Genomic DNA, 26,783 nt, shown 5'->3' on the forward strand with positions numbered 1-26,783 from the left:
ATCCACATCCAGATTTAGGAACAGCATATACCCACTGACTATCAGACATCTTAACCTGCCAGAATTTCCCACTCTCTATGTACTTTACCCTTAATGCACTTTATTATTTAAGCATAATCTGTAATTTAACTGCTGTACAATGTCTGCTAGGACCCTCTCTGTTTACTGTTTATGTCTACCCATAGTTATATTATTGTATGTGCTTTGTAGCTTGTAATTTATCTTGACCATTGTTTGTGTTCGATCTGATGTTTGTTGTTGGGGATATGCCACAAAAAATCCTACCAACTATGTTGACATGACAAATAAACTCTTGAACTTGAACTTGTTTAGTAATCTCAGCATTAATTAGCCATATCAGTGTTAGTGGAGGGTCTAGCGTAGGGATGTCAAACTCAGGCCTGCGGAGTCATTCTATTTGGTCAGCAAGATTACTTCAAATGTGTATTATACAGCTGGCCCCATACGCCATTAATGTATAGTGTCTAACAAGACTTGAATATGAAATTTGATGTCACAGGAATATGGAGTGGACCCAGGCCAGTGAAATAGCTCACACTAATTATAATTTTAAATGGACTAAAGGGAATTTGGCCCGCAACTTCGTCCCAGATTTTGATTTCAGCCTTAATCAGTTTGAATTTGACATCCCTGGTCTATCCATGTCAGCATTATGCCTCTACAATCTCTATTTATGCCTTCTTCTTTTGTCTGCTGGCTATTCTTTCTTGTTTCTGTCTCTCTTGTCTACTTCTCTTTCTAACTCCATCTTTAATATTGATGTTTTCCCACTTGTTAAGCACTCTGAGCTGCATGCCTTTTATGATACGGTGCTATACAAATACAGTTATTATTATTATTATTATTATTATTATTATTAGTCGAGGACGGCTCTAGCCATGTCAGCACTAGTCGTCGAGGACGGGTTTCGCCATCTCAGCGTCTGTGGCTCCCGTGGCGGCCTGAGGGCTCTGCGTCTTCTTGGAGATGGAGTAGTAGAAGGCACGCATCCGCTCCTCCACCTTGGCGAAGCACGGACGCTCCTCGTGACTATAGAACACACAGACATCACATTACATTACCGGTACATAACATCACATTACATTACATTACTGTACATCATATCACGTCACATTACGTCACACCACACCACGTCACACCACACCACATCACGTCACGTCACGTTACATTACATCACATCACATCACATCACATTAGAAAATTGAGTCATTTTACAGTCTCTGGGCCAGAACCGGCCCAACACGGATAATAACTGTCAGATAGTAGTAACTGAACCAACACTGAGCCGACACTGAAAATAACTGTAGGCAAGCGGCAACTGGGCCAGTTGTGGGCCGAGGACCAAGCCAGAATTGGGCCAACTGTCAGACACTCACAAAAAAGAAGTGGGCCAACAGTGGGCCACATAAACTATGTGGGGAGATAGCTCTATTGAAGCAATTCATGTCCATTTATGTTAAGAGTGGGGAAAAACAATAAAGGACACCAACAACAGATTCACAACAAATGTATGATGGAAATAAAATATGTCTAAATTAAAAGATTTGAAGTGTGCTTGTTAGGGACATTGGTGTAGGGAGCCAAATGAAGTCCACTTCACTGTATAAAGATCCCCCCCAACCACAATGCTGGCTACGGGAGTGTCATGAAAAGCGCTATATAAAACTTGTGCTATTATTATTAATAAATGTTTGCTTTATAAAATATATGTATTATTATTATTATTATTATTATTATTATTATTGTTATTATCATTATTAATATTACAATAAATGTGTTCCTACCTGAATGTCCAACAGTCCAGCATGAGTTTGTACATGGTCTCAGGGCATCCCGCGGGGCTCTCCATTCGAGATCCGCCCGCAATAAAACTCATCACGTCTGGGCCCTTCATTTTCTGCACACAAAAAACAATTGAGCTTTCAAACCGATGATAATTGAACATATACAATACATTTTACATGCATACACAATTATGATCAAAATACAGTATAATGCATTTTACAAGCACGAAACAGAATACAACAAGTAAGGCTACTGATGGAATCAAAGTGTGGCAGTTTTCTGAGCAATTGACAGTAAGGATGACAACCTAGTTCACATGTTGTGTTTAAATATGTAAAATGTTTAAATTCTATTAGTCTACTGGCCAAATAGTTTGTAAAAACCAAAATAAAAATGGGAAACTGATATATCTAATAAACCGATATATAAAATGAAATTGACATAAGAAAAACATTATATAATACAATCTAGACTAGAGCTAGGCCTTGGCCATTGTGGACATCACAATCTCTTGCTATACACCCTTAACAACTGAGGTGGTCTGTGATGTAGCGATTTGTCCATTTTGGCACCAGCAAAAGGGAGAGATTAGAGTAAGTCAGGGGCCGAGCTATAGGGGGTGCAAGTGGGGCATTTGCCCCTCGGCCCAGGGCCCTTCTGTATTGGTCTTGAGGGCCCTATTATGCCCATGGTAGGCCATATGGTGGGCCTTATCAATGTTTTGCCCTGGGGCCTTGTGGGCAATTGTTCTGCCACTGGAGTAAGTTGACCGAATTTAGTTTAACACAGTAAAAATGTAGTGTTAATTCAACATCTAGAAAGTCAATTTAACATCTTAGAGTGTAATTGGTGCTCTATAGTACTCTCTAAGAGTTGGATTGACACTGCATTTTTTACTGTGTAGGGGTCGAAGTGTGACACAAGGGCAGAAGTGGCGAGGGATATTGGGGACAGCGTAGCAGCAGTAGCCTACCTTATAAGGCTTCCCTCCGTAGGAGAAGGCCTCCCACATGGTCACGCCAAAGCTCCACACGTCGCTCTTGCTGGAGAACTTGTAGAAGTTGACGCACTCTGGCGCGTACCACTTCAGAGGCCATTTCCCAGACGACCGGGCCTGGAAGGCAACACAGTGATGACATGGCGGATAAGGTTTGATGTGATGGCTACAAAAACAGACTTTCCACTTTCATTATACAGTAGCCTAACTATACATTTCCTATTGAGCTGTAAGATATGTACATAGTACTATATGTTCAGATTTTCACAAAACATATCCTTTAAAGGAATTGAAAGAAATGTTAAGAAAGAAGTGTTCATGATGATCACAAGAATAAAGCATTGAATGAGATTTGACAGTAGACCCTAAGTTTTTGGAAACTGTGAACCTCAGTTCATGTAAACAATCTGAATGTACGTATAGCCTATCTGACAAAAGAACACAAGGAAAGAGTCTGTCAAACACTCAATGACAATCTCCAGACCTAATGTGTCTTACAAGCAATGTAGGAAAGTAATGACAGTATGTAACGTTTTGGACCAGCGAGCAGAGGAAACATCATTTTCAAATTCCTCATAGTCATAGAGTCCAATTGGCGATTAACTGTGGAAACTATTCCTTGTAAGCAGGAATACATATCCAAGTAAAGGCGAATTACCCTAATGATGTTATTTTTTTTGTTTTGGACACAAATGCGCTGATTTTGAAACCCTTGAGTTGGAGTTGGTTAAAAGTGGTATTGTCTCAAGGAGAACAACATAGATGAGACTGTTCTATGAGTGTCACAGAGAACTCAGAAGTGCTTTCCCTCACAATACTAGTTGACGAAGCGCTGAAACAACTTCAGAAACAATATTTGAAGCTTTTAAAAAAGTACTTAGTGTTGCTTTTAACACTGCTCATCACAAAGACGTGGCTTTCCCAAGATCAAAACCTTGAGCTGCTTCTACTTGTAAATATACATCTTCAGCTACAGTATATTTTACTCTACTCGATCACTAGTAATTTGTGGTGTTGTCATGTAATTACACTGCAGTTACTGTCAGGGATGACTTTAGTCTTTAATATGTTTCAGTTACTGCCAGTCAATGTAAGTACATGTGTGAGTGTGAGAAACAAAGTGCACATATGACTCATGCATGTATGTATATAGTTAAACATACCGGTAGTTTTAATTTGTTTCGTGTGCTTTTTTTGTTAACCCCTTTGTGCAGAGCCTCTGTTATAATCCAATTGTCATGAAAGTTGTAATGACCTAGTCTTTTTTTAAAGATATTTTTTGGTCTTTGACGACTTTATTGATGATAGGATAGTGTGAGAGGTGGACAGGAAGCAAATGGGGAGAGAGACGGGGAGGGGTCGGCATATGACCCGGGCCGGGAATTGAACCCCGGTCGGCCGCATGGTAGACGAGTGCCCTACCGGTTGGCCAAGGCAGGGCCAGTAATGACCATGTCTTAATCTGTCACTTTAGGCTGTCTGGAATAATTGAATCTCTGTAAACAGCAAAATGGTTAGTGTGCGGGAGTTTTTTTTCGAATTGACTCAGAGTCTTAAGTAAAAGATTAAGATATGGTCATTACCAATTTAGGGACAAAAAAGTTATGACATAGGCTCTGCATGAAAGGGTTTTAAGGAGGAAAAACTCAATAAAGATCTCTGTCCAAAAAAGGGAGATTCAGGTTCAGGCGACCTCTGACCTTGTAGTAGTTGTCGTCTGCTCCTAAGGCCTTGGACAGGCCGAAGTCGCTGATCTTGGCGTAGTGCTGGTTGACCAGCAGCACGTTGCGGGCCGCCAGGTCTCTGTGGACGAAGTTTTTCTGCTCCAGGTAGAGCATGCCCAGTGACACCTGGCAACGCAAGGAGATTTTAGGTTACACTTAGCTTGACGCCGGCATCATACCTGCCAGGGACGGAACTATAGGGAGGGCGAACAGGGCACTTGCCCCTGGGCCCAGGGCCCTCCCATATTGGTGGTGGGGCCCTATTGGCAGCTGAGCAAGCTGTATAGGAGGCCCTATAAGCGTCTTGCCCTGGGGCCCTGTGTGCAATTGTTCCGCCACTGATACCTGCTGTGACATAGCAGTGTCATAAGAGTGATGTAACGCAGTCATTTATGGGTCATGAACATTATGCCAAAGTTCTTCTGCTCCAGGTAGAGCATGCCCAGCGACACCTGGCAACGCAAGGAGATTTTATTTTACTTATTTTTAAACATTTTATATTTCATTTTTTATACCTTTACATTTGATAGGACAGTATAAGAGATGACAGGAAGCGAGTGGGAGAGAGAGAGAGATGGAGGAGGATCTGTAAACGACCGGTGTGACAGTGCAGTGCCCTACCGTTGAGCCATGGCAGGGTCGACAATTTTATTTGTATAATGCATTTGATCAAAGAAAAAGGGGGGCGCACCTTGCATCAATTTTTCTTTTTTCTTTATTTTTTTGTGCACAGACGCGTTTCGGTGTGTGCCTAAAAAATAAAGAATAAAAATAAAAATAAAAATAAATAAATAAATAAATAAATAAATAAATAAATAAATAAGAATAAAAATAAAGATTCTAAGTGTTCATTTGGGACAGCACCCTTAAAAGTTATCAAGAAACCTGAGTGAAGCCTGCTACCTACTTGATTTATAATGCATTTGATACAACGATGCTGTTCAATGTGCTTCACAAAAAAGAAAGGTATACATGGGTTATACATTTTTTTTCCCCCTGACTCCGCGAAACTAACTGCGCACTACTCAATCACTGTTTGTTGGATACCGCTGCCAGTCAAAAAATTAGCTCTCGTGGTTGGCTGCCAGTGTCTTGCCCCTCCTCACAATATTGTGTTTGCAAACACGGGGAACCCATGAATAAAAAACCAAGCAAATGAAACAGGAAAAAAACAAAGGCATCACGATGAGAAAAATGTGAAAGAATAAAAGCCGGAATAAAGAAAATATGAAATAAAGAGAGCAAACATCAAGAAATTAGAATCAAATAAAGTTCAAACGTTAAAATCAAAAGTTAATCATTTGGAATTGCTAAGGGAAAGCATCTGAGAACAGACTCTGTCTTAAGTCTGGATTTTAAAACTAATAGTAACAGGAACGGGAGCATTCCTTTACCTGGTGCATCAACTCCACCACGTTCTCCGTCGAGATCTGGTCCCTGCAAGGAGAAGAGGCTTATTACTAAGTCATGATATTACATCTGGTCCCTGTGTACATTCTTCTTGCTGGAGAGGAACCTGTTTAGAGGCCCTTCGGGAAGCAGAGGTGACTGTAGCTTGGGGCCCCAAGCGGCTGTCTAGTCTGGTGACAAGACGCGCCTCTGTGCCGAGGTAGCTGGGCTAATTGGGATGTCTGAGCTGTGCTGTGTGTGTGACTGTGTGTGTGTGTGTGTGTGCTTGTGTTCATCAGCATGCCTACCAGGGTTTGACACTGGCACCTGCCAACCGGCCAAATGCTGGTAAAACTTGGCTGTGGCTAGTAACAATTACACTGCCACTAGCCAATTTGGTAGGTTATTCAATGGTATGACATATCAGAATAGCATATATTCTGCATTTCACTTCTTGTGTATCAATTGTTTTTATTTAAGTTCAAGAAAAAGCTCAGTTTCTATTTGTTTGATTTATTTCCATGTAGAAAGCTATGCACTCATCTGACTGAGGAAAACCACTAGCCACATGGCAGGCAAGTGAAAAAGTCAGTGTCAAGCCCTGATGCCTACAGTACGCATACTTACTTCTTGCTGGAGAGGAACTTGTTGAGGGGCCCCCCGGAGGCCATTTCCATGACCAGCATGAGCGACTCCGCCTGGCACAGGCCGATCATGCGTACGATGTAGGGGTTATCCAGCTGGTGCATGATCTCCGCCTCACGCATCATCTCCTCCTTCACACCCTTCTCATTCTCACTCTTCAGCACCTTGATGGCCACGTCCAGGTGTTTCCTGGTGGCAAAAGACAGACAGACAGGCAGGGAAGTAGACAGACAGACAGGCAGACAAGACAGACAGATAGACAAACAAAATTATTATTATTAGTAGTAGTAGTATTATTATTGTTGTTGTTGTTGTTGTTGTTGTTGTTGTTGTTGTTATTACTTCCTCATCTTGTAGACACCCTTCTTGACACAGCCAAAGTTCCCTGATCCGAGCTCCACCTCGTCCATCATCAGCTGTTCCCGCTTCAGGAAGAGCTTCTTCTCCTTCAGCTCCTCGGGGTCGTCGTACGGACTCGTGAACTCACTCGTGTCCATCGGCATCGGACGACGGTTCTCCACCTGGGAATCCGAGTTCTTACGACTCTCCATGACCGCTGTAGAAGAGTAGAGTAGAGTAGTAGTAGGGTAGTAGTAGAGTAGATTAGTTGTAGAGTAGAGTAGTAGTATAGTAGAGTAGTGTAGAGTAGAATAGAGTAGAGTAGAATAGAGTAATAGTAGTAGTATAGTAGAGTACAGTAGTAGTAGGATAGTAGAAAAGAGTAGAGTAGCAGTAGAGTAGCACTAGAGTAGAGTAGAGTAGAGTAGAGTAGAGTAGAGTAGAGTAGAGTAGAGTAGTAGTAGAGAAGAGTAGAATAGAGTAGAGTACAGTACAGTACAGTAGAGTAGAGTAGTAGTAGTAGAGTAGAGTAGGGTAGGATAGAGTAATAGTAGTAGTGTAGTAGAGTACAGTAGTAGTAGGAGAGTAGAGAAGAATAGTAGTAGAGAAGAGTAGAGTAGTAGTAGAGTAGTAGTAGAGTAGTATTAGAGTAGAGTAGAATAGAGTAGTAGTAGTCGTTTTTCTCTCTTCAGTCTCCATTCATGTTAGAATCGTTCACATTGTATACAAAGATCCAAACTTCACTCGTTACTGCCAGCAGGGGGCAGCAAAGCAGAGTCAGAAGGCCTTTCAACCTCCTGCAAGTTGATGAATGAGCCCACTTGAAAAACAAGTGTTGCTTTAAAGTTGTTTCCAGAAGGTTAGGAGCTTATTCCAACCCAAAAGGAAGCTTCAGTTACTGTAGCAGTGCATAACGGGTGGATTCCAATATGCGGACTCCCGTCCTCGGTCTATGCTGGTGGCCTTGCGCCTCCATGGAGAAAACATGCTGTCAGCCAAGCCACAACAACTTCTGGGGGACTATTCTTCATTAACCATCCCGCTTCCAAATGAGGAAATGACATTAGAATTAAGCTGTTTGCAAGATATTGAAATACAATTCTGTTGTCGGTGACATCATCACGAGGGTTCAAGCAGGGAAGGGAGCAAGGGAGGACGAGAGTCTGCATATTGGACTGTACCCAACAAAGGGCAACAAGCTATCTATCTCAGTGGTGTAGTCTACGTAGAGCGCAGATATACGCAGTATACCCACGTCAAAATTTCAGGGATTTCAATGTACCCACCTAAAATTGATTGATCAATTATTTAGAATAGCACAAATATATACAGTATACCCACTTCAAAATATGCTTAAATATACAGTATACCCACTACAAAAACGTAGACTACACCACTGATCTATCTCCTCTTGAGTCGAGTACTGTTATAGTAAATCTCCTGTTTGAGCACAGTTGTCGTTACATAAACTCACCTTGAGGGGGCGGTACATATCTACCGCCTGGTGCTCTCCTCTGAGGAAGAAGAAAACAGTACAGTAATTTAGGAAATGAAATGACAAATGTGAAACAAGACATTTATAAACTTGTTATTGCACTTTAAAAAATCAAATGAATACCACATACCGCAGCTGGCGTAACAGGAGTGGCTAAAACAATACAAACATGAGAGAGTTGGTTAGTAAATACATGTAGCCTACAGTAAAGAACCGCTGATATCATATATTCAGTGTAATTGTTACAAGTGTTCTCTATGGTACTCTGTGTGTGTGTGTGTGTGTGTGTGTGTGTGTGTGTGTGTGTGTGTGTGTGTGTGTGTGTGTGTGTGTGTGTGTGTGTGTGTGTGTGTGTGTGTGTGTGTGTGTGTGTGTGTTGTTGCTATTATTTGGAAGTTTGGGCCACATGCATAGGCTGGCCACTAGGGGGCTAAGGATGCTTGGCTTCCCAAAAATGAATGCAAAAAACTTGCTTAAATATTGTTCAATATCATCAATAATTGGTAGTAATTGATCATTCTCACATATGGAGAAGAAGGTGCTGTTTATATCCTTGAGACCTTTACCCGATGGACTATTGATCACTGTGGTGACACTTATCTAGTTCATGAGTATCGTTGCAACTGGTAAATTTGTGTCTATGGAATCTCAATTTGGAATTGTGGGCACAACTAAAGTAAACTGTGCCAGTACCTGTTGCATTGTTGCGGTTGACACAGGGTTCCCTCAGCACTGTCACCAGCCCATCAGGCTTCATCTTCAGATACTCAACCAGCTGCAGGGGAGGACGAATGGGCAGAGAGGAGAGAGAGAGGGGGGGGATGAGAGAGAGAGAGAGAGAGAGAGAGAGAGAGAGAGAGAGAGAGAGAGAGAGAGAGAGAGAGAGAGAGAGAGAGGGGGACAGTGTGTGTGTATTAAAGACAGAGAGAGAGAAAGAGAGAGAGGGAGTGTGTGTGTGTGTGTGTCTGTGTGTGTGTGTGTGTGTGTGTGTGTGTGTGTGTGTGTGTGTGTGTGTGTGTGTGTGTGTGTGTGTGTGTGTGTGTGTGTGTGTGTGTGTGTGTAAAAGAGAGAAAGCGAGTGAGAGCGAGTGTGTTGTAAGAGAGGGTGAGAGTTGCAAGTCTTCATTAATGCGCTCTTCTCTTCTGCCATACCGTTCTATAGCTAAGTTGCTGCTGATATGTTGGTTGGGAATGCTTCCATAATAATTATAATAAATACATTAAATCAAGAAATCATGTCTCATTTGTATTCCTGGGTGTATTTTTTTCTGTTTCAGGCCCTGGGCTGTTTACATTCCTCTAGTCTGACAGATGTAATAAAATCATAAAAATGTCTGACTGCGGGGCGGGCGCTGGCCCAGCACACTTGGAGCGCACTACGGAAACTTGATTAGCGAGCCGGGAAATGACTTCTCAATTCCGACAGGACACACATGACCGCGGCGTGGTAGTAACGTGCATGCTACATGGACATTGGAATTGATCACAACCCAGTAACAACAAAAAATGGAAAAGATTGGAAAATGCAAAATGGAATTTGGGGGGAGTTTCTGAAGAAGGCCATCACATGAAGCACAGAAACATGTCGGCAGTTTTAATGTGTAAAAATGAACTATCTCAGTTTAATTAAAAGCTTTTTAACTAAGAACAACATGTCTTTCAAACCTTCTAACAAAATAGCATGCCACACATTCACTACTTTATGTCCCAAAATGTAGGCAATATTCATTTGTTTATTGATTATTTGGTAACGCTTTCCTTAACGGTACAGTCATTACTGATTATTTTCTAGGTAACAACAGGGTAACAGAGAGAAAGTACCTGTTAGATACCATCTAAGTTCTCTCTGCTACCCTGCTGTTAGAAAATAGTCATTTATTTTTCTTGATAATTACATGGTATTTACTTTGTAATTACCTCCCCCTTTATCCGTTAGTTACCATGTAACTTCTCTCTGTTACCCTGTTGTTATCTAGAAAGTATTACATAACGTAACTTTACCGTAACAGAAAGCGTTACCAATTATTCAATGGGTAAATTTATGGGTAAAGGGTAAAGTTCTTTTTTCTGTAACATACTTGCCACACAGTGTCAAACTTTGTTCCCTCTGGCATGAAATATTTCCCAGATTTATCCAGCTGTATCTGGTAATGGTAGACGGTCTTGCCATACATGACGGAGAGGGCAAAGGTGCCGGAGTCGTCCTTTTGCCTCACCCTGCGGTCAGAGAGGTAGAACATGAACTTCAAGTGTAAAGAAATCCTGCACACTGTCCATTCCACCAACAAACTTTAATACAACGTTTCGGTCATCCTTGAACTCAACTTGAATGACAACCCCACTGGGATAATATCCTACACACCTGCCCAACTAAAGAGGTGTGCAAAAGCGTCTTTGTTGAACAGAACATGAACTTCAGAAGAAAGCACACCACTCTACGTCAGGGGTGGGGAACTTTTTTCATTTAATTTCACTTCAAATTTTATGAAGTCCTACATCCAGGGACTATACTGTGAAATCATATCAGGATTTCCCCCTGCACTTTAGGCAAATATTGAAGGCGGCAACAGACCCCACCTTCAGGTAAAGGATAAAAACTTTAGCTTGTCTGAAAACAAAAGAAAAACTCAATACTTGGTAGAGTATGATGTATGAACATCGGAAGAACCAGTCTCTCAAGAACACACCACACCTCTAAGTAATGTTGCCACCACATTTTTGCGTTTTACCGGATTGTCCCAAATTTTAATGGTCTACCGCAGGGAAAAAATACTTTCCCTGGACATTACATGAAGGACACTGTTCCTAAAAACGTGCTCTGTGCCACTGCAGAAAATTGTTCTGTGCCATTGACAATGCATCTGATACAGTTACAAAAAAACAAAAAGACACGCTAAACAAACAGCCCACCCCCCACCCCAGGACATAAAGACAGGATGACACATAGAACAAGGCCCCTCATATTTTATATAGAGTACAGTAGTAAAGTGCAGTTATTCAGAGACCAAGTTATTAAGGTACAATCATACAGTTGGATTTTTATTTAACAGGCATGCACTAGTGGGTAGTGGGTAGTGAGTGAATACGAGGCTTTCAGGTTTTACTCACAGGAACTTGCCGTCGGGCTGCACTCCAGAGTACAGGCGCCTCTCGCCCTCCTGTCGAGAGATTTTGGCGTGGAACCAGGTCATCTTCTCATGAGCCGAGGTGGCGATCAGCTTCTCCAGCTGAGGGGCCTGGTTGATGATGGCCTGCTCCATAGCCTCCCCCTGGGGTCAAAGGTCACCACACAGGTCAAGGTCACAACCCAGCAGTCAAGGACAAAAAAAATCACGGTAGTCTAGATCAGAATTGCATTAAGTAGAAATAGAACTACTCTTACAGATGTAATTACAACACAATATTGCATTACATTACATTACATTACATTGCATTTGGCCGACGAATTTTAACCAAAGCAACTTACAATCGAGGACATAATCGTACTGCACAGGAAATATACAGAACAAGAAGAACATATTACAAAGTTGAAACCGTGTAATATCATACCACTAATGCTGTAATTATGTAAGTAAGAGTACTTCAACTTCTACTTTATACAACTCTGGTCCAGATAGTCAATGTCATTCAGTCACACACAATGCAGTCAAGGTTAGAGCTGGGGAGGAATCTGGATCAAGAAGGTAGAGAATGCGCGCACATCAGTGGTACAGGTGCTGGACAAAATAGAGTAACTGAAATAAATGATAGAAGTCCGCAACACTATTAATGCTCCCAGTGATTTATTTGCACATGGTACACAGCAGTGTCTGAAAGGTTAAGGTGTAATCCACACGTTTCAGACCTTCGTCCTTTTTCAAGTGCAACAACGAAAAAATCTGAATCTCACAGTGGATATCAAGAGAGCTGTTACAGGGACATTGGAACGAAAAAAAAAAATGCAAGCGCTTCTCACAGGCACCAGAAACTTTCTCTTGCACAGCAAAAACATGTTTGCTTCTTTTTCTTCTTTTTTTTTGCTTCTTTCTTCTTTCTTTCCTTATCTGTCAGCCTTAGTCAAGGTCACACTCATGGGAACACACCAGTGCAATCAGTTCCAGAGGCATTAGTGCATATTAGTGCACAGTGCATTAGCCAAGGATGCGGGAATAGTTCCAGAAAAGTATGGTGTAAGAATAGTGCCAAAATGGGGGATGATGAGGACAACTAAGGACAATTAAGAGGGCCCAAAGCTTCATAGACGCTATGGCTCTCTGTAATGTCATAGCAATGTTGTTATGATGTAGTGAAGCATTTTCAGCAAGTGAATAGTGTCGCCGGCGACCCCTGCTGCAGTAAGAGGCTACGAGGGCCCAAAGCTTCACAGACGCTCATAGAGGACTATGATACAGTTTGGCTGTGAGCACGCACAATATCTATTTCTCTGAAACTGTACCTCAAACCCAAGCCCTCCATCGTACAGATTAGCTGTGGCAAGTAACTCTCACCTAAGGACTATGATACGGTTGGGGATGGGAACACGACAATATCTATTCCTCAGAAGCTGTTTTCAAGCTGATTAGAACCGTGCCAGTGCCTTTGGGGTCCTGCATACTCTGAGGGTCCACATTACATTACATTACGTAAGGGTTAACGTTCGGCGAGAAGGTCGCTACCGTGGAATAGCAGCACGACAGAGAGAATCTTTAGACCCCGACGCGGAGCGGAGGGGTCTTGTTCTCTCTGAAGTGCTGCTATTCCACAAAGCGACCGACTCGCCGAAAGTTAACCCGCTTATTATATGGATATACTTACATGATTCACACATGCGGGGACATTTCTTTAGACCTATTTAATGTTAAGATTGTTGCTGCGCAAAACAAAACAGTGCCGTTTTGGAACACCGCTAGGCAACAGCTAGGTAGGCTTAGGCTAGCCAGGACAACAGGTGTTGTCTATCACAGCAGCTGATTAGAGTGACAAAAGACCGGACCCCCTGCGGAGTGATATGAAACATTCGCTTTAGCCACTGGGTGCATCCCAATATGTGACCTTGCCTCCTCCACTTCCCTCCTCCACTTGCTTCTCGTCATGATGACATCACTGACAACAGCATTATATTTCAATATCTTGCAAAAGCTCAATTGTTAAGTCTTTTTCTCATTTGCAATTGGGATGGTGAATGAAAAACAGTCCCTCAAAAGTTGTTGTGGCGAGGCTGACAGCTGGGAAACTTTATCGTTTTCTCCACGGAGGAGGGACCAGGAGGCGGGACGAGGAGACAAGCACAAGTGGAGGAGGCAAGGTCGCATATTGGGATGCACCCAATGACTTGTATACAAGCCAGTGGCTTTAGCAGTGAACGTCTTGTTGCCATTGACAGCGGTAGCCAGGACAACGGGTGCTGTCTATCACAGCAGCTGATTAGAGTCTTGTTGAAAAGTCGCTTTAGCAGTGAAAAGTCTTGTTGCCATTGACAGCGGTCTGTTATAGACCAACCCGTCCGTTATCGAAAAATAACAGACGTCCGAACGTTGGGGAGCCCCGTTGAAATGAATGGAGCATTCGACAGATGACGTCACAACCATATAATACATTTTATTATTATATGTATAGGGTATTGGTTACAGTCCCTGGAGCAATGTGGGGATAGATGCACAGTAAAAAAAGAACTGTTGTTTTTACGGAAAATTGCTGGCAACAGTGGTTGCCAAAGTCTACCTTTAAACAAATAACGGTATATTTCCTTTTTACATTTTACGGTAAGATTATGGCAGCAGTGGTTGCCAAAGCCTACCGTTAAATAAATAACGGTATTATTTTTTTTACATTTTACGGTAAAATTATGGCAGCAGTGGTTGCCAAAACAGATTGGACAGATTATATTCAGGTGAGTTCAATTATAGAGTTACAATCAGACAACTGATTGGACTGATTATACTCAGGTGAGTTCAATTATAGAGTTACAATCAGACAACTGATTGGACTGATTATACTCAGGTGAGTCCAATTATAGAGTTGCAATCACAGACAACTGATTAGACTGATTCTACTCAGGTGAGTCCAATTATAGAGTTGCAATCACAGACAACTGATTGGACTGATTCAACTCATTGGAGTCCAGGTATATTTTACACATTAAATGAGGCTAAACTGTAGGCTGTTACCGGAGAAATAATAAGTTACAGTGAATTACTGCAAAATGTGCAAACTGTTGCCATTTGCAGTCCTTAACTGTTGCACAGTTTATTCAGTTGCCAGCTTCATTGTTGTCAAATCTACAACGTGGAGGCATCTGGAGCCAAGCAGACAGGCAATAGTTTTCTGTGGAGTAATTAATATTCAATTCATTATAACCTCCATTGCTTTCTGTTGGGTAGGAGGAATGCAAAAAAAGATATTCTGAATTTTGAAGAGGTTTACCGTGTCAATTTGCCTCTCAATCGAAAACTCTGATGGCAAAGCCTCATAGTCCAATAAGGGAAAAAATGATTGCGGTGGATAATTTTTCGCAGGATGAACTACAACACATGCAGAGGGTTGTACTCTAAGTTAATACTCATTGATGGCTACTAATCAAATAGCGTGTTGACATCAAACTCTGCCTGTTACAACCAGCCTATCAGTGGTTTGACAAGTTACACCTGGAACAAGTGCAATCACAAGAGATCTATTGGATTAAAGAGGACAAAAAGCCTAACACGACCAGAAAGAGCACCTACTTTTTGTAGTATACACAATGTGAAGAAAAGCAGAACAGAGGTCTTTGTCTGTTGGTTCACAATTTGGTTCACTAACAGAGGATTGAGTTTGGTTCACTTATAGGGGACTCAACAAAAATGGCTGCTCATGTTGCCAAAACATTTTAAAATTGGGGAGGCATGTTTTTCATAATTCTCAAGGGAGTTAAACATTAACTCTCTAGCTCTCTTAGCTCAACAACTCGGATCCAGAGGAGTCAAATAACACTCTGTAGTGTTGCTGCAACTCTTGATGTTTAGATTTTGGCTGAACACCAGTCTAACTCTGATCAATCGAACTCTGGCAAATTTGCTGTGTACATATGTGTACACCAGTGAAAAATAAAGTCATGTACCGTTTCTTGACTACTTCATCTTCACTTAACGGTATTTTCCAATATTTTCTTTTCAGTGAACAGTTCAGTATTTTCTACATATTGACACCAGTGAAAAATAAAGTTATGTACCGTTTCTTGACTACTTCATCTCACTTAACGGTATTTTCCAATATCTTTGTTTACAGAGAACAGTCCAGTATTTTCTACATATGACACCTGTCAAAAATAAAGTTATGTACCGCTTTTTGACTAAATAGTGGCTTGCCATATTTAGTACAGAGATAAATTGTTTTACATTTTACGGTCACTGACTGTTGCAATTTCACAGTTTTTTGCNGTAATTTCAACAGGCATTTTTTACAGTGTGCTCAAGGGCACTTCAGCCATGGATGGAGGTGTAGGGAGAGGTCAGGGGGGATTCGAACCTCCAACACCCAGATTGAACTCCCTAACTCCCTAACCACCAGGCCACGGCTGCCCACAGATGTCTTTAGCTGGGGCTGTCTGAAGCCATCAAGACACATCAAGACAACACTGTATACTGTAGAATCTGCTGTCATTATGAAACCAGTGGTTTTAATAAGTTGTAAGGCACAGATAGGCTTCATTTCTTTTCATCTGAAACTCAGGAGTAGAGGACTGAATTCAGCTGAAGCAGTTCTTGTACATGCGACAGGAAGACCACTGCACTCCAATGCTAGCCTGATTATCATCGACGTTCAAATCTCTTCAAGACTTGGTCTGACCAAGAGCATAACAATTAACATTTCATAACAAACGGCATGGTTGACTCGCCTCCCTTGGTTTGCTCATGGTTGTTTGCTTCACGACAAAGTGAAAGGAGTTCCCATATTTTCGGGAACTCAGAAGGTACTTTCATTGCTCTTGTCTTGACCTGACTGCAACACTGAAGGTGTTGCGTCACTAGGAGGGCGCGGCCTGGTTACTCCAATGCACCATATTGTGTGTTCATATTGTCCTGCTCTCACCTCCAGGTGCCAGGTCTGCCTGACGTACTCCCTCATCATGTTGTCTCGCAGGTTGTCGAAGACGCCGGCTCGCACGGGGGTGTCGGAGGAGCGCAGGCAGGGCTTCTTGAGCAGACACACCAGCCCGTCCGCGTCCTTACTGTACAGTATGACACACAGTACCATAACACTTTATTGTTGTCACTGAAATTCATTTTGCATCCCTGAATAAGACTTGTTTAAGGAAGGACAAGATACATGTAACATCTCAGGACTAATTGCACATTAAATGTGTCCCGTTGTAGAGATATTGCTTTGTCAAATTTGTACTTTGTAGTAACTACAATATCCAACCTAATACCAAGGCCTTAGGGGTATTTTTCTCGGTTTCAATGTTGGCATAGTTACTGCACTTTGCCTTTGTAGGGCAGTATACTGCCCTACAAAACAAGAACGCATTAACTCTGAAAACTGCAAACGGAGAAAAAAGGCTTCAAAGTTTCCTATGTGCTGCGAAAACTGTGTTGTCGGTAAAGTGGTGGTGACACTTCCTGGTCAAGTTCTTTTAGGATAGAAATTTAACACAAAAAACCCAGAAAAACAACATTTATGTGTCTTTTGCCACAAAAAACAGAGTTACTGCGTTCTTGGCTGGTATTACTGCCACAAAATGGAGTTACTGCAGGAGTTACTGCGTTCTTGGCTAGTATTACTGTCTACTCCCAAACCATTCCCATTGGAAAGTGCAGCAGTAACTCACCGACTTACTGCGTTTTTGTTTTGCACGACGTAACCTTTAATCCAACACCGCAGTAACTTTTTTGGGTCATTTTTGCACCTTCAAAATGATTTTTCTCCAAAACGGGACAGTGTTGGACCACCATTTTTTGACACAAGACAAATGAGGTAGTTTAAAGCCCATTTCCGATATAATTTTTTATTCGACCATTTTGAGTTACTGCGTTCTTGTTTTGCACGGCAGTATAGGCAAGATAGGGCACACACAGTCCTGTAGTATTTGCACAGCTCTACAAATAGGAGTGCTATCCTGTCTCTTTTATTTTGAATATTTCTTACGGAATGATCACCAAGTTGCTCTTTACTTTAGTTGAGATGAGGGTGTTATCAAGCTTATTTGAAGAGTTTTGTTGCAAAATGGTGTATCCACCATTTTTGACTTTTGCATTTTATTACTGGAAACGACTGTTCAGGACATTTATATCTATCTGTATGTGAATTTTCGCCATTCAAATATTTAAAACCTATATAAAATGCATTTTGCAATCATGCAATGCAATGGAATGCCCAATACTGTACAAAAAAATGTAAATTTCCCAAAATGTTCCCAAATACACCATTTTTGCAAAGAAACTCTTCAAATAAGCTTGATAACACCCTCAACTCAACAAAAGCAAAGAGCAAGTTGGTGCTCTTTCTCTAAAAAAAAATATTCAAACTCTTCATTTCTATCTACGGGACAGACACAGACAGACCTACCTGTAGTACTCGCAGAGCTCGGCGGGGCCGCAGTGCGGTTTGCCTCCCGCCAGGCAGTACGTGCCGTTCATCTGCTTCTCCACGGGGTAGTGGTGGAACTGCAGGTTCCAGACCACCGACAGCACGTAGCCGCCCAGGCTGCGGAGGCACTTGCGGAGCAGGAAGAGGCCGTCCGCCATGCCGCCCAGCTTCAGCTGCTCCTCCGCATCACTGCGGCTCACGCTGCCATAGTAGAAGGGCAGCTCCGCCGCCGGGTCACTCATGCCGGCACACACACACACACAAACACACACACACAAACACACAGACCAGTGGACCTGCAGGAGACATGTATGTATACACACATGGGTATAGGTGGAGGCCTTTGTCATTGGCGAACCATTAGGCCTGTAAAAAGTATACACACATGGGTATAGGTGGAGGCCTTTGTCATTGGCGAACCATTAGGCCTGTAAAAAGCATAATACCCTATTTCGGTCTATCTTTTAATCCTTCTCTCTGCAGATAACACAGGCTTTCTCCACACCGCATGTTACTGTAAGATCAATGTCATGCTGATGTTGCCAGTGTGCAAGGCAGTGTGCCGTTTTCTTATATCGGGCAAATTACAAAGACAAAATGATTTCCAGGAAGTCAAGTGAAGTGAATGAAGTGCAATATTCAAAGGTGGTAAAGCGAGACATTTACGTACAGTAAGACGTTAACCCTATCCCCATCTCCCTTTGTATGTACGGTACTATGTGGGCCCACCAATGGGGGTGGGGGCCCAGAATTGGGAACTCATTACATTGTATGGATTGAGATGGATTTTGTCCCGGGGCCTTTCAAAGCTGTCAGCGGCCCTGACTATGTGTATGAGTGTGTGTGTATGTGTATATACAGCATGTGTGTACAGTATACTGTCTGTCAGTGTATGTGTGTGTGTGTGTGTGTGTGTGTGTGTGTGTGTGTGTGTGTGTGTGTGTGTGTGTGTGTGTGTGTGTGTGTGTGTGTGTGTGTGTGTGTGTGTGTGTGTGTGTGTGTGTATACTATGTGTGTACTACAGTATACTGTATGTGTGTGTACTGTGTGTGTAATGTACGTATGTGTGTATATGTGTGTGTACTGTAGGTATGTGTATGTGCTGTGTGTGTGCTGTGTGTGTGCTGTGTGTATGTGTGTGCACTGTGTGCTGTGTGTATGTGTGTGTGGAGTGTGTGGGAGTGTTGCTCTGCTGACATGCTGGAAAAGCAGCTTTGCCACAACAGGAAATCGACACGTCAGGAACAGGAAGTCTAGACAGTGTCATTGCTCCGCCCCCACCCCTGAAAACCTCCTCTCCCTCTCCTTCACCCCAAAACCTCCTCTACCTCTCTCCTGTACCCCTGAAAACCTCCTATCCCTCTCCTCTCCTCCACTCCAAAGCCTCCTCTCCTCTCCTCCACTCCCTCTCCTCCACCCCTGAAATCCTCCTCTCCTGCTCCTCTCTCTCCTTCACCCCTGAAAACCTCCTCTCCCTCTCATGTACCCCCAAAACTTCCTCTCCTCTCCTGCACCCCCCAAAATCTCCTCTCCCTCTCCTCTCCTCCACCCCAAAACCTACTCTCCCTCTCCTCCACTCCTGAAAACCTTCTCTCCCTCTCCTCTACCCCCAAAACCTCCTCTCCCTCTCCTCCACTCCTGAAAGCCTTCTCTGCCTCTCCTCCACCCCAAAACCTACTCTCCCTCTCCTCTACCTCCAAAACCTCCTCTCACTCTCCTCCACTCCTGAAAACCTCATCTCCCTCTCTTTTCCTGCAGGTGCTCACAGGCCTCCAGTATTCTTAGTTTTTGTTTTTTTGCGCTCCATCTGTGAAATTATTCAAAACTAGAAATGCACTCAGAAAGTGCAGACCTCCGCCAAGGAAGCTGTTTGATAGAACATTTGACTATGTTACACCCTATTTTTTTTCAAGTCTTTCCGCCTTCTTTTTGTGGAGTTAGAAACTCGAATGTCAAAATTCACCCTATCCCGCAATGGTGAAGAATATTTTAGAAAGTCCAGGTTCCGGATCGTGATCCAGATCACCATCAAAATGTAATTACTTGTTCCTTTTGTCATTTCCAACAACCCCACAAAGTTTCGTCCAAATCCATGCGTAACCTTTTGAGTTATTCTGCTGACAGACGAACAAACAAACAGAAAAACAGACAAACCACCGCGACTGAAAACATAACCTCCTTGGCGGAGGTTATAAAGGAGAGATTACAGCAGTACTAGTTGCTTGTCCATGATGGGCAATAAATAACAAGCAATAGGAGTTATGTGCTGTCTCCTTTTTAAAAAATATTTATTATGGAAAGAACACCCAGTTGCTGTTTACTGTTGTTGAGTTGAGATAGTTAAATGGTCACATTTGAAATGATGCTTCGGTGTAAGCCTGCACTACCCACCAAGTCTTCCATAGGTTCAATGCGATCTGTTTTGAAACAACAACATCTTGACAAGAGTGTGTTACTCATTATGAACTATCAAAGACAGCAACTTCAGAAAGACTGAAAACAGGCGAAGATATAGGAACTCAGCTGCAGCGAAAGTGAACTCGCTTGATCACCCACACAGTTTTGAAAACATATTCAAGTTGTCATTGTACATCTACACGTCTATACGTAGCCTAACAGCGTTAGGGACATCAAGACTTCTGTTTTTTTCCCTGCTGGGCTTATTAGCATGTCTTTGTCATAGCTGTGCCAGAAGTACTGAAAATGTAGGTCTTTGTTTGTTTGTTTTTTTGCGACGCCTTTAAGGCAGCATTTTGCGATTTTTCACACCACCCAAACAAGGGCCTATTAATAGGGTTAGGGCTTGGAATATAGCTTTGTGAAGTATTGTTAGAACCTATGGACCCATGGTTGGGGTTAAGCTAAAGGTTAAAGGACAAGTGCACTATTTTGAACATTAAATCTTTTTTTATGTTTGCTTATGTTTCCATTATTTGGCTAATTTGGATTTGATCTCAACCAGCTTTAGAATGGCCGTCTTTAGCCATGTCCACACCTGTTCTTAAAATCACCCTAAAATTAAAAACATTGGTGAGTACTGCTCTACTTTATTGCAGACACTTAAGTAAAGGGGATACATGTTCAAAATTGTGTACTTGGTCTTTAGGACTACATTTTTTTGCAGTGTAAAGGGCCGTACACACACATCGCTGCTATTTACTAGCTTCTCGCTTGATCGCCTACTCGCCTCTCTTTCATGGAACGTTCGCTGAAAGTTCCCGCGGCTTTAACTGCCAATGAACAGGCGAGAAGTACCGAACTCTGCCTTCCAATTGGTTACTCGCTCTTACTCGCCTCGCTCGAAGATAAAATATTTTCAACTCGGGATCCGCCCACATCGCATCGCTTGTACAGTACTCGCCTACTCGCCTGCTACTCTCGCTGGAATACATTGACATTCTATTGAGTTCATTTGCTGAGCGAGTAACTAGCAGCGCTGTGTGTGTGGGCCTACGGCCCTTAACACTTAGGACCTTCCAGATACAGCTGACACCGAAGAGCCTGTGAGTTGTCCCAGCCATGGCTGAATCGGCTGGGCATGTGACTGCTACACCAGCGACCCGGGTTTGATTCCGGCCCGAGGTTATTTGCCGAACCCTCCCTGTCTCTCTCTCCCCGCTAATTTCCTGTCTAAACTTCACTATCCCATCATAATAAAGTCAGAAAAAGCCCATAAAAATACTTTTTTTAAAGCCTGTGAGTGTAGGAGCAATAAACACCAGAAGACTTCACAAAGAAGGAAGAGGATGCAGATCGGTGACAAACTGTAAAAGACAGTCCGTATTTCAAGCTTTCAGTAATGAATAGTTGTGATGCTGATAAAAGTCTCGAGAACAATAACAGGCCTGTAAAAGACGCGCCTGTAATTGACGGCACTGTACGCCACGTCTGCAGTCCAACTCAGACAGAGTATAACGAGTGACTCTAAAGCTCATGCATTCAACAAAACACCAGTGGATGAGAGTGACTTTAGAAACTGGCTTTAGAAGTCAAACACACAAATAAAGCCAGAGACAGCATGTTGGTATCTTTAAACTCAAGGCCCTTGTTGTAAAGTAACTGCTAAGAGAACGTCAATGACCGAGTCATAATGCAGTCTTCTGTATAGACTCTCTGTAATGTCGTGTAGTACTAGTCTATATACCATGACTATATACAGCATTAGAGAGAGAGAGAGAGAGAGAGAGAGAGAGAGAGAGAGAGAGAGAGAGAGTAAACGAGTCAATTTCTCAATGGACAGGATTAACAACTATTGAATTCAACATGTGGTCAAATAAATAATATAGGCCTGCCTATCTTTTCACAAGTTGAAAATATGAAATTATTTGATGTTATGGTGTCATGTCATGTCTTGGGAAGCTTTCACTTCTAGTTTTATTCGATAACAGCCGTAGAAAGACAGTATTGGCCTATTATTACATAATAAAATGGTCTAACATTTTTGGATGTTTTACCATCAGTCAACATATGTACATGAGCTGGCTCAGTATGTCTATTGTGTCCCTGGCTGCAAAGCATGCCTAACTACAGAACAGGACAGAACAGACCGGGCCTTTGTGGGTTTAGCCTAGCTAAGTCTTTCATTCTGCAGAAGACTACAGTTGTAAGAAAACAAAGGCACTTTACCACAGACTGTTTCCCGCGCTTCAAACCGACCACAATCTCGAACATCCAACAAGGAGATTGGCATGAATGTTAAAGGTTAACATACGTACGTACACACGTTAGGTATGTTTTTTTTTGCCAAAATGACTACCTATGCGAAATGACTACCGATGCAATTCATAGCATCTCCTCATGTCTCTTTCTCAATCTTCAGTGTGTCACATTCTCCCCTTGTTCATGATTGTATTTTATAATATATGAAAAAAACATACGGACAAAACTAACATATTTCATGAAAACAGACAGGACGGATAGGAGAACGCACAGCCAGTAGGAGCGTTTTTTAAACAAATAAAGAGACTAAAATGAGTTACCTTTTCACAGAAGGCCTTGAAAGTGTCTAACTCCCTTCTGAGGTAAGTTACAAGGCATCTTTGTAGTTATTTCCAGCATGTGGGAGGATCATAATTAGCCTCTTTTTCCTTGCCTGTACTGTACACCTGACCACATATGCAAAAAACAATTTTTCCCCCACGCTGTGTAGCCTAAGTTCAACATTTTCCAAAGACAGCAATAGCACCATCATCAACAACAACACCAGTGAATGCTTTAGATTTTAGTCGCCAGACACTTCCTGTTTTGTTTACCTGGAAGACTTCGAGACAAGAGTTACTCCACTGATGCTATCTATGTGCCTGACAGAGAAAGACAGAGGGGAGTTAACCACCCACATTCATGGCAGGCCAGGGAGAGTGAGAGAGAGAGAGAGAGAGAGAGAGAGAGAGAGAGAGAGAGAGAGAGAGAGAGAGAGAGAGAGAGAGTGTATGTGCATCAGGCGCGCGCACGTGTGTGTGTGTGTGTGTGTGTGTGTGTGTGTGTGTGTGTGTGTGTGTGTGTGTGTGTGTGTGTGTGTGTGTGTGTGTGTGTGTGTGTGTGTGTGTGTGTGTGTGTGTGTGTGTGTGTGTGTGTGTGTGTGTGTGAGAGAGAGAGACACTGTGTGTGTGACCCTAGTGGCCTGGCAAAACTGCTTTGATTTAAACCACTTCCTGAACACTCCTGTGAGTACCGCTGCCCACACCTTCAGTGGGTGGACACACACACACACACACACACACACACACACACACACACACACACACACACACACACACACACAAACACACACACACGCACACACACACACACACACAGACACACACACACACTAGCACACACACACACACACGCACACACACACACACACACACACTAGCACACACACACACACACACACACACAAACACGCACGCACACACACGCACAAACACGCACAAACACGCACGCACACACACACACACACACACACACACACACGCACACACACACACACACACACACACACACACACACACACACACACACACACACACACACACACACACACACACGCACACACACACACACAAACACACACACATATACTCGCACACACACACACACAGGCCTTACTGTAGGCAACCACAGGCCACACCAAGAAGGCCAGGAGCAGGCACTTAAGAGAAATTGTGTCAAAGACAAGCAAGCTCGGTTTGTAGTGCACGACCACTAAAGACAAGCGAGCTCGGTCTTTAGCGTACTGTACGACCACTGAGGCCTTTGGTGCTGTGGCCAGAGGTGGCTGTAGGTTCACCTGGGGCCTCAAGTCAAATGTCAAAAGAATGAACATTTGAAAGAAATTTGCCACTGCTGTAGGAACGTACTCTCCGCATTGTCCTAGCAATGTTGTTATGATGTAGGCCTGGTTGAGTGTTTTCAGCCAAGAGTGAATAGGCCCGTCGACAGGCCCATCTGCAGTAAGAGGCTACTACAATACCTAGTATTCTACCCTAGTAGTATTTTGTCGGCCCATAGCTTTAAAGCGGAATTGTTGCTCATTCACTCTATAGCGAATATAGCCTACCTGCTTCATTTCCTCCTCTATAAATGCTGTAATAACCCATGGAAGCGGCCTATGGCTCTAACGGTAGGGTACTACCGGTAGTAGTGCTTGAAGTGGGGGGGGGGACTCAGTTCCCCCACCTCTTAATTTTCATCATGAGAGTTTCTGGACTAATCTTGTGCTCTGCATTTTACAAGTGGCGAGGGTTCCTTCAATTCTTTTTGGATGATATAATCGGACAGTTGGGGTTCCTGCACTTCTTTTTTTCCACTTCAAGCACTGGGTAGGCCTACTAGGTTACTACGCCAGCAACCCAGGTTCGATTCCGGCCTGGGTGATTAGCCGCTCCTTCCCCGTCTCTCTCTCTCTCCACTCGTTTCCTGTCCCTCTGTCACTTTCCTATCATGAATAAAGCACAACAGTAAAACAAAAACCCCATAGCGATAGTGCCTTTCACCCCGTCATAAGTCGAGGAGACTCTTATTTGTTGAGGCCTACTGCTTCCGCATCGAAAGTGTCTTCACGTCGGTGGAAATTCAAACTGTGGGCTAATAATGATGCAGATGAGGATGAGCTATTATTCAGACAAGTATCCGCTGAAACATGTTTCCACTGTCGCACACACCACATCTAATACTTGACATTTGTTTGTTCAGCGATTTTTTCAGCGAAGTTTTCTTTTTAACCTTTTTGAGACAGGACGGTGGAGGATAGACAAGAAACGAGTGGGAAGAGCGAGATGTGGGAAGATCGGAAAATGACCCGAGCCGCAATCAAACATGGGTCGCCGGTGTAGCAATCCAGTGCCAGTCGAGGCGCAGCTGCCCATTTTCACTGCAAGTTTGATCTTAGGCTCTATCAAATGTGTATATCCTTTCAAAGTAACCTACAGTCTATTTCTTAGACATCAGAGGATTTTTTAAATTTAATATGAAAAGGCATGCGTATGCTTTGACATTAGTGGTATATTTCTTTTAATTTACATTATTTGTGATGTAGTCCACATGATGCTAACTCTGTTTTTAAAAAGTGTGATACGGCAGAGTTACTTCAACGACTTCAAGTTAAATTTGAAAACAATCTGCAAAATACTGTTTATAGTAACACACAATATTGAGTCATATAGGTACTGAAGCTCATTATGTATGCCCAACACAAAATGTGATAAAAAGGTGAATAATTATACAGTGGTCTTATATACTAAATAATTAGTTAGTAAATTTTCAATATAATACGCATTTTCAAATTATATTGATATAAACAAACCAACGCTACCGAAAACATTACCTCCTTGGCGGAGGTAATTATTACAAATGTTGTCTATTCTGATTCACTTTATTTGCGTTTCTCTTCTGAGGATCAACTGTACTAGGCCTATCAAAAGCATTTGGCCTAAAAAGTAATCTACATACTGTAGCTACTATTTAAATACTTTGGGATTGAGACGTGCACATTTCATTCTGTTGTGGAGAGATGGACTCATGTAGGGGTGTATCTTTAAACTCTAAAGACCCGGCACCTGTTGTAAATGTACTGTTACCCGAATAGGAATGACCAAGTTGTAGTGTACTGCTAAAGATTCTGTGGACTGCTGTAGTAGTGTAGTATTAAGGTAGTAAAGTCATTATGAGGCTATAACCATTTCAATGTTTTTTTTGTAATGAAGTGCATATCTCATTTGGGAAAATACAAAATTATACCATTTTCAGGTAATGGGTATGGGTGATGTATACCTACTGTAATTAAAGAAATAAGAAAATACGTCTGAGATATAAATAGGCCTAAAGACTTTGTCATTTTGGCTTTCCAGAAATAGTTAACCAAGAACATATTCAATATTTTCTCAATTCAAACATTTCAATATTCTATCTTAACATTGCCATGTACCTTGTGATGTATTGTGGAACTATTTATCTAAATACCTCAATATGCTATGTCTAATGGTTTGGGTCTGTAAGCAAATAGCACACACAAAAACTGAACTGAGAAGCAATTTGATAAAAAAAATATATTAGCACACATTCACAAACAGCAAATTCTAGAACGTCACAAACAGCAAAATTCTAGAACACTCCTGAGTACGAGCAAGACATGGAGGAAGAGAGAAGCCAGAGGCCTTAGACAAGACAAGAAGACAAGACTCACCTCAGAGTTGGGCCTTGAGTCGCGCCACAGAACACAAGACTTGACCACCTCAGGCCACCGTAGAACAGGACGACAGGGGAAACACAAATGATAGAAAAGAGAGGGATCGAAAAGGAGTGAAAGAGAAGATGAGAAAATGAGTCGACTCTCTTTGTTGTCTGGTTGACGAGCTGTTACG

The 26,783-nt window shown here is 42.4% G+C and overlaps 1 protein-coding gene across 1 annotated transcript; it reads right to left on the reverse strand.

Moving 5' to 3' along the window:
• Positions 1–224: 224 nt before the first annotated feature.
• On the reverse strand, positions 225–26,783 carry LOC134450193 (tyrosine-protein kinase ZAP-70). Its single transcript, XM_063200047.1, has 15 exons — positions 26,606–26,783; positions 17,917–18,233; positions 16,441–16,579; positions 11,503–11,663; positions 10,473–10,611; positions 9,089–9,170; positions 8,526–8,548; positions 8,375–8,414; positions 6,904–7,117; positions 6,544–6,750; positions 5,922–5,964; positions 4,504–4,653; positions 2,780–2,920; positions 1,806–1,918; positions 225–1,050 (listed from the first exon to the last, which is right to left on the reverse strand). The coding sequence occupies exons 2-15, from the start codon at positions 18,177–18,179 to the stop codon at positions 909–911; spliced, it is 1,857 nt and encodes a 618-aa protein (XP_063056117.1). The 5' UTR covers positions 18,180–18,233; positions 26,606–26,783; the 3' UTR covers positions 225–908.

Source organism: Engraulis encrasicolus, chromosome 6 (assembly GCF_034702125.1).
Source record: "Engraulis encrasicolus isolate BLACKSEA-1 chromosome 6, IST_EnEncr_1.0, whole genome shotgun sequence".
Lineage (NCBI taxonomy): Eukaryota > Metazoa > Chordata > Actinopteri > Clupeiformes > Engraulidae > Engraulis > Engraulis encrasicolus.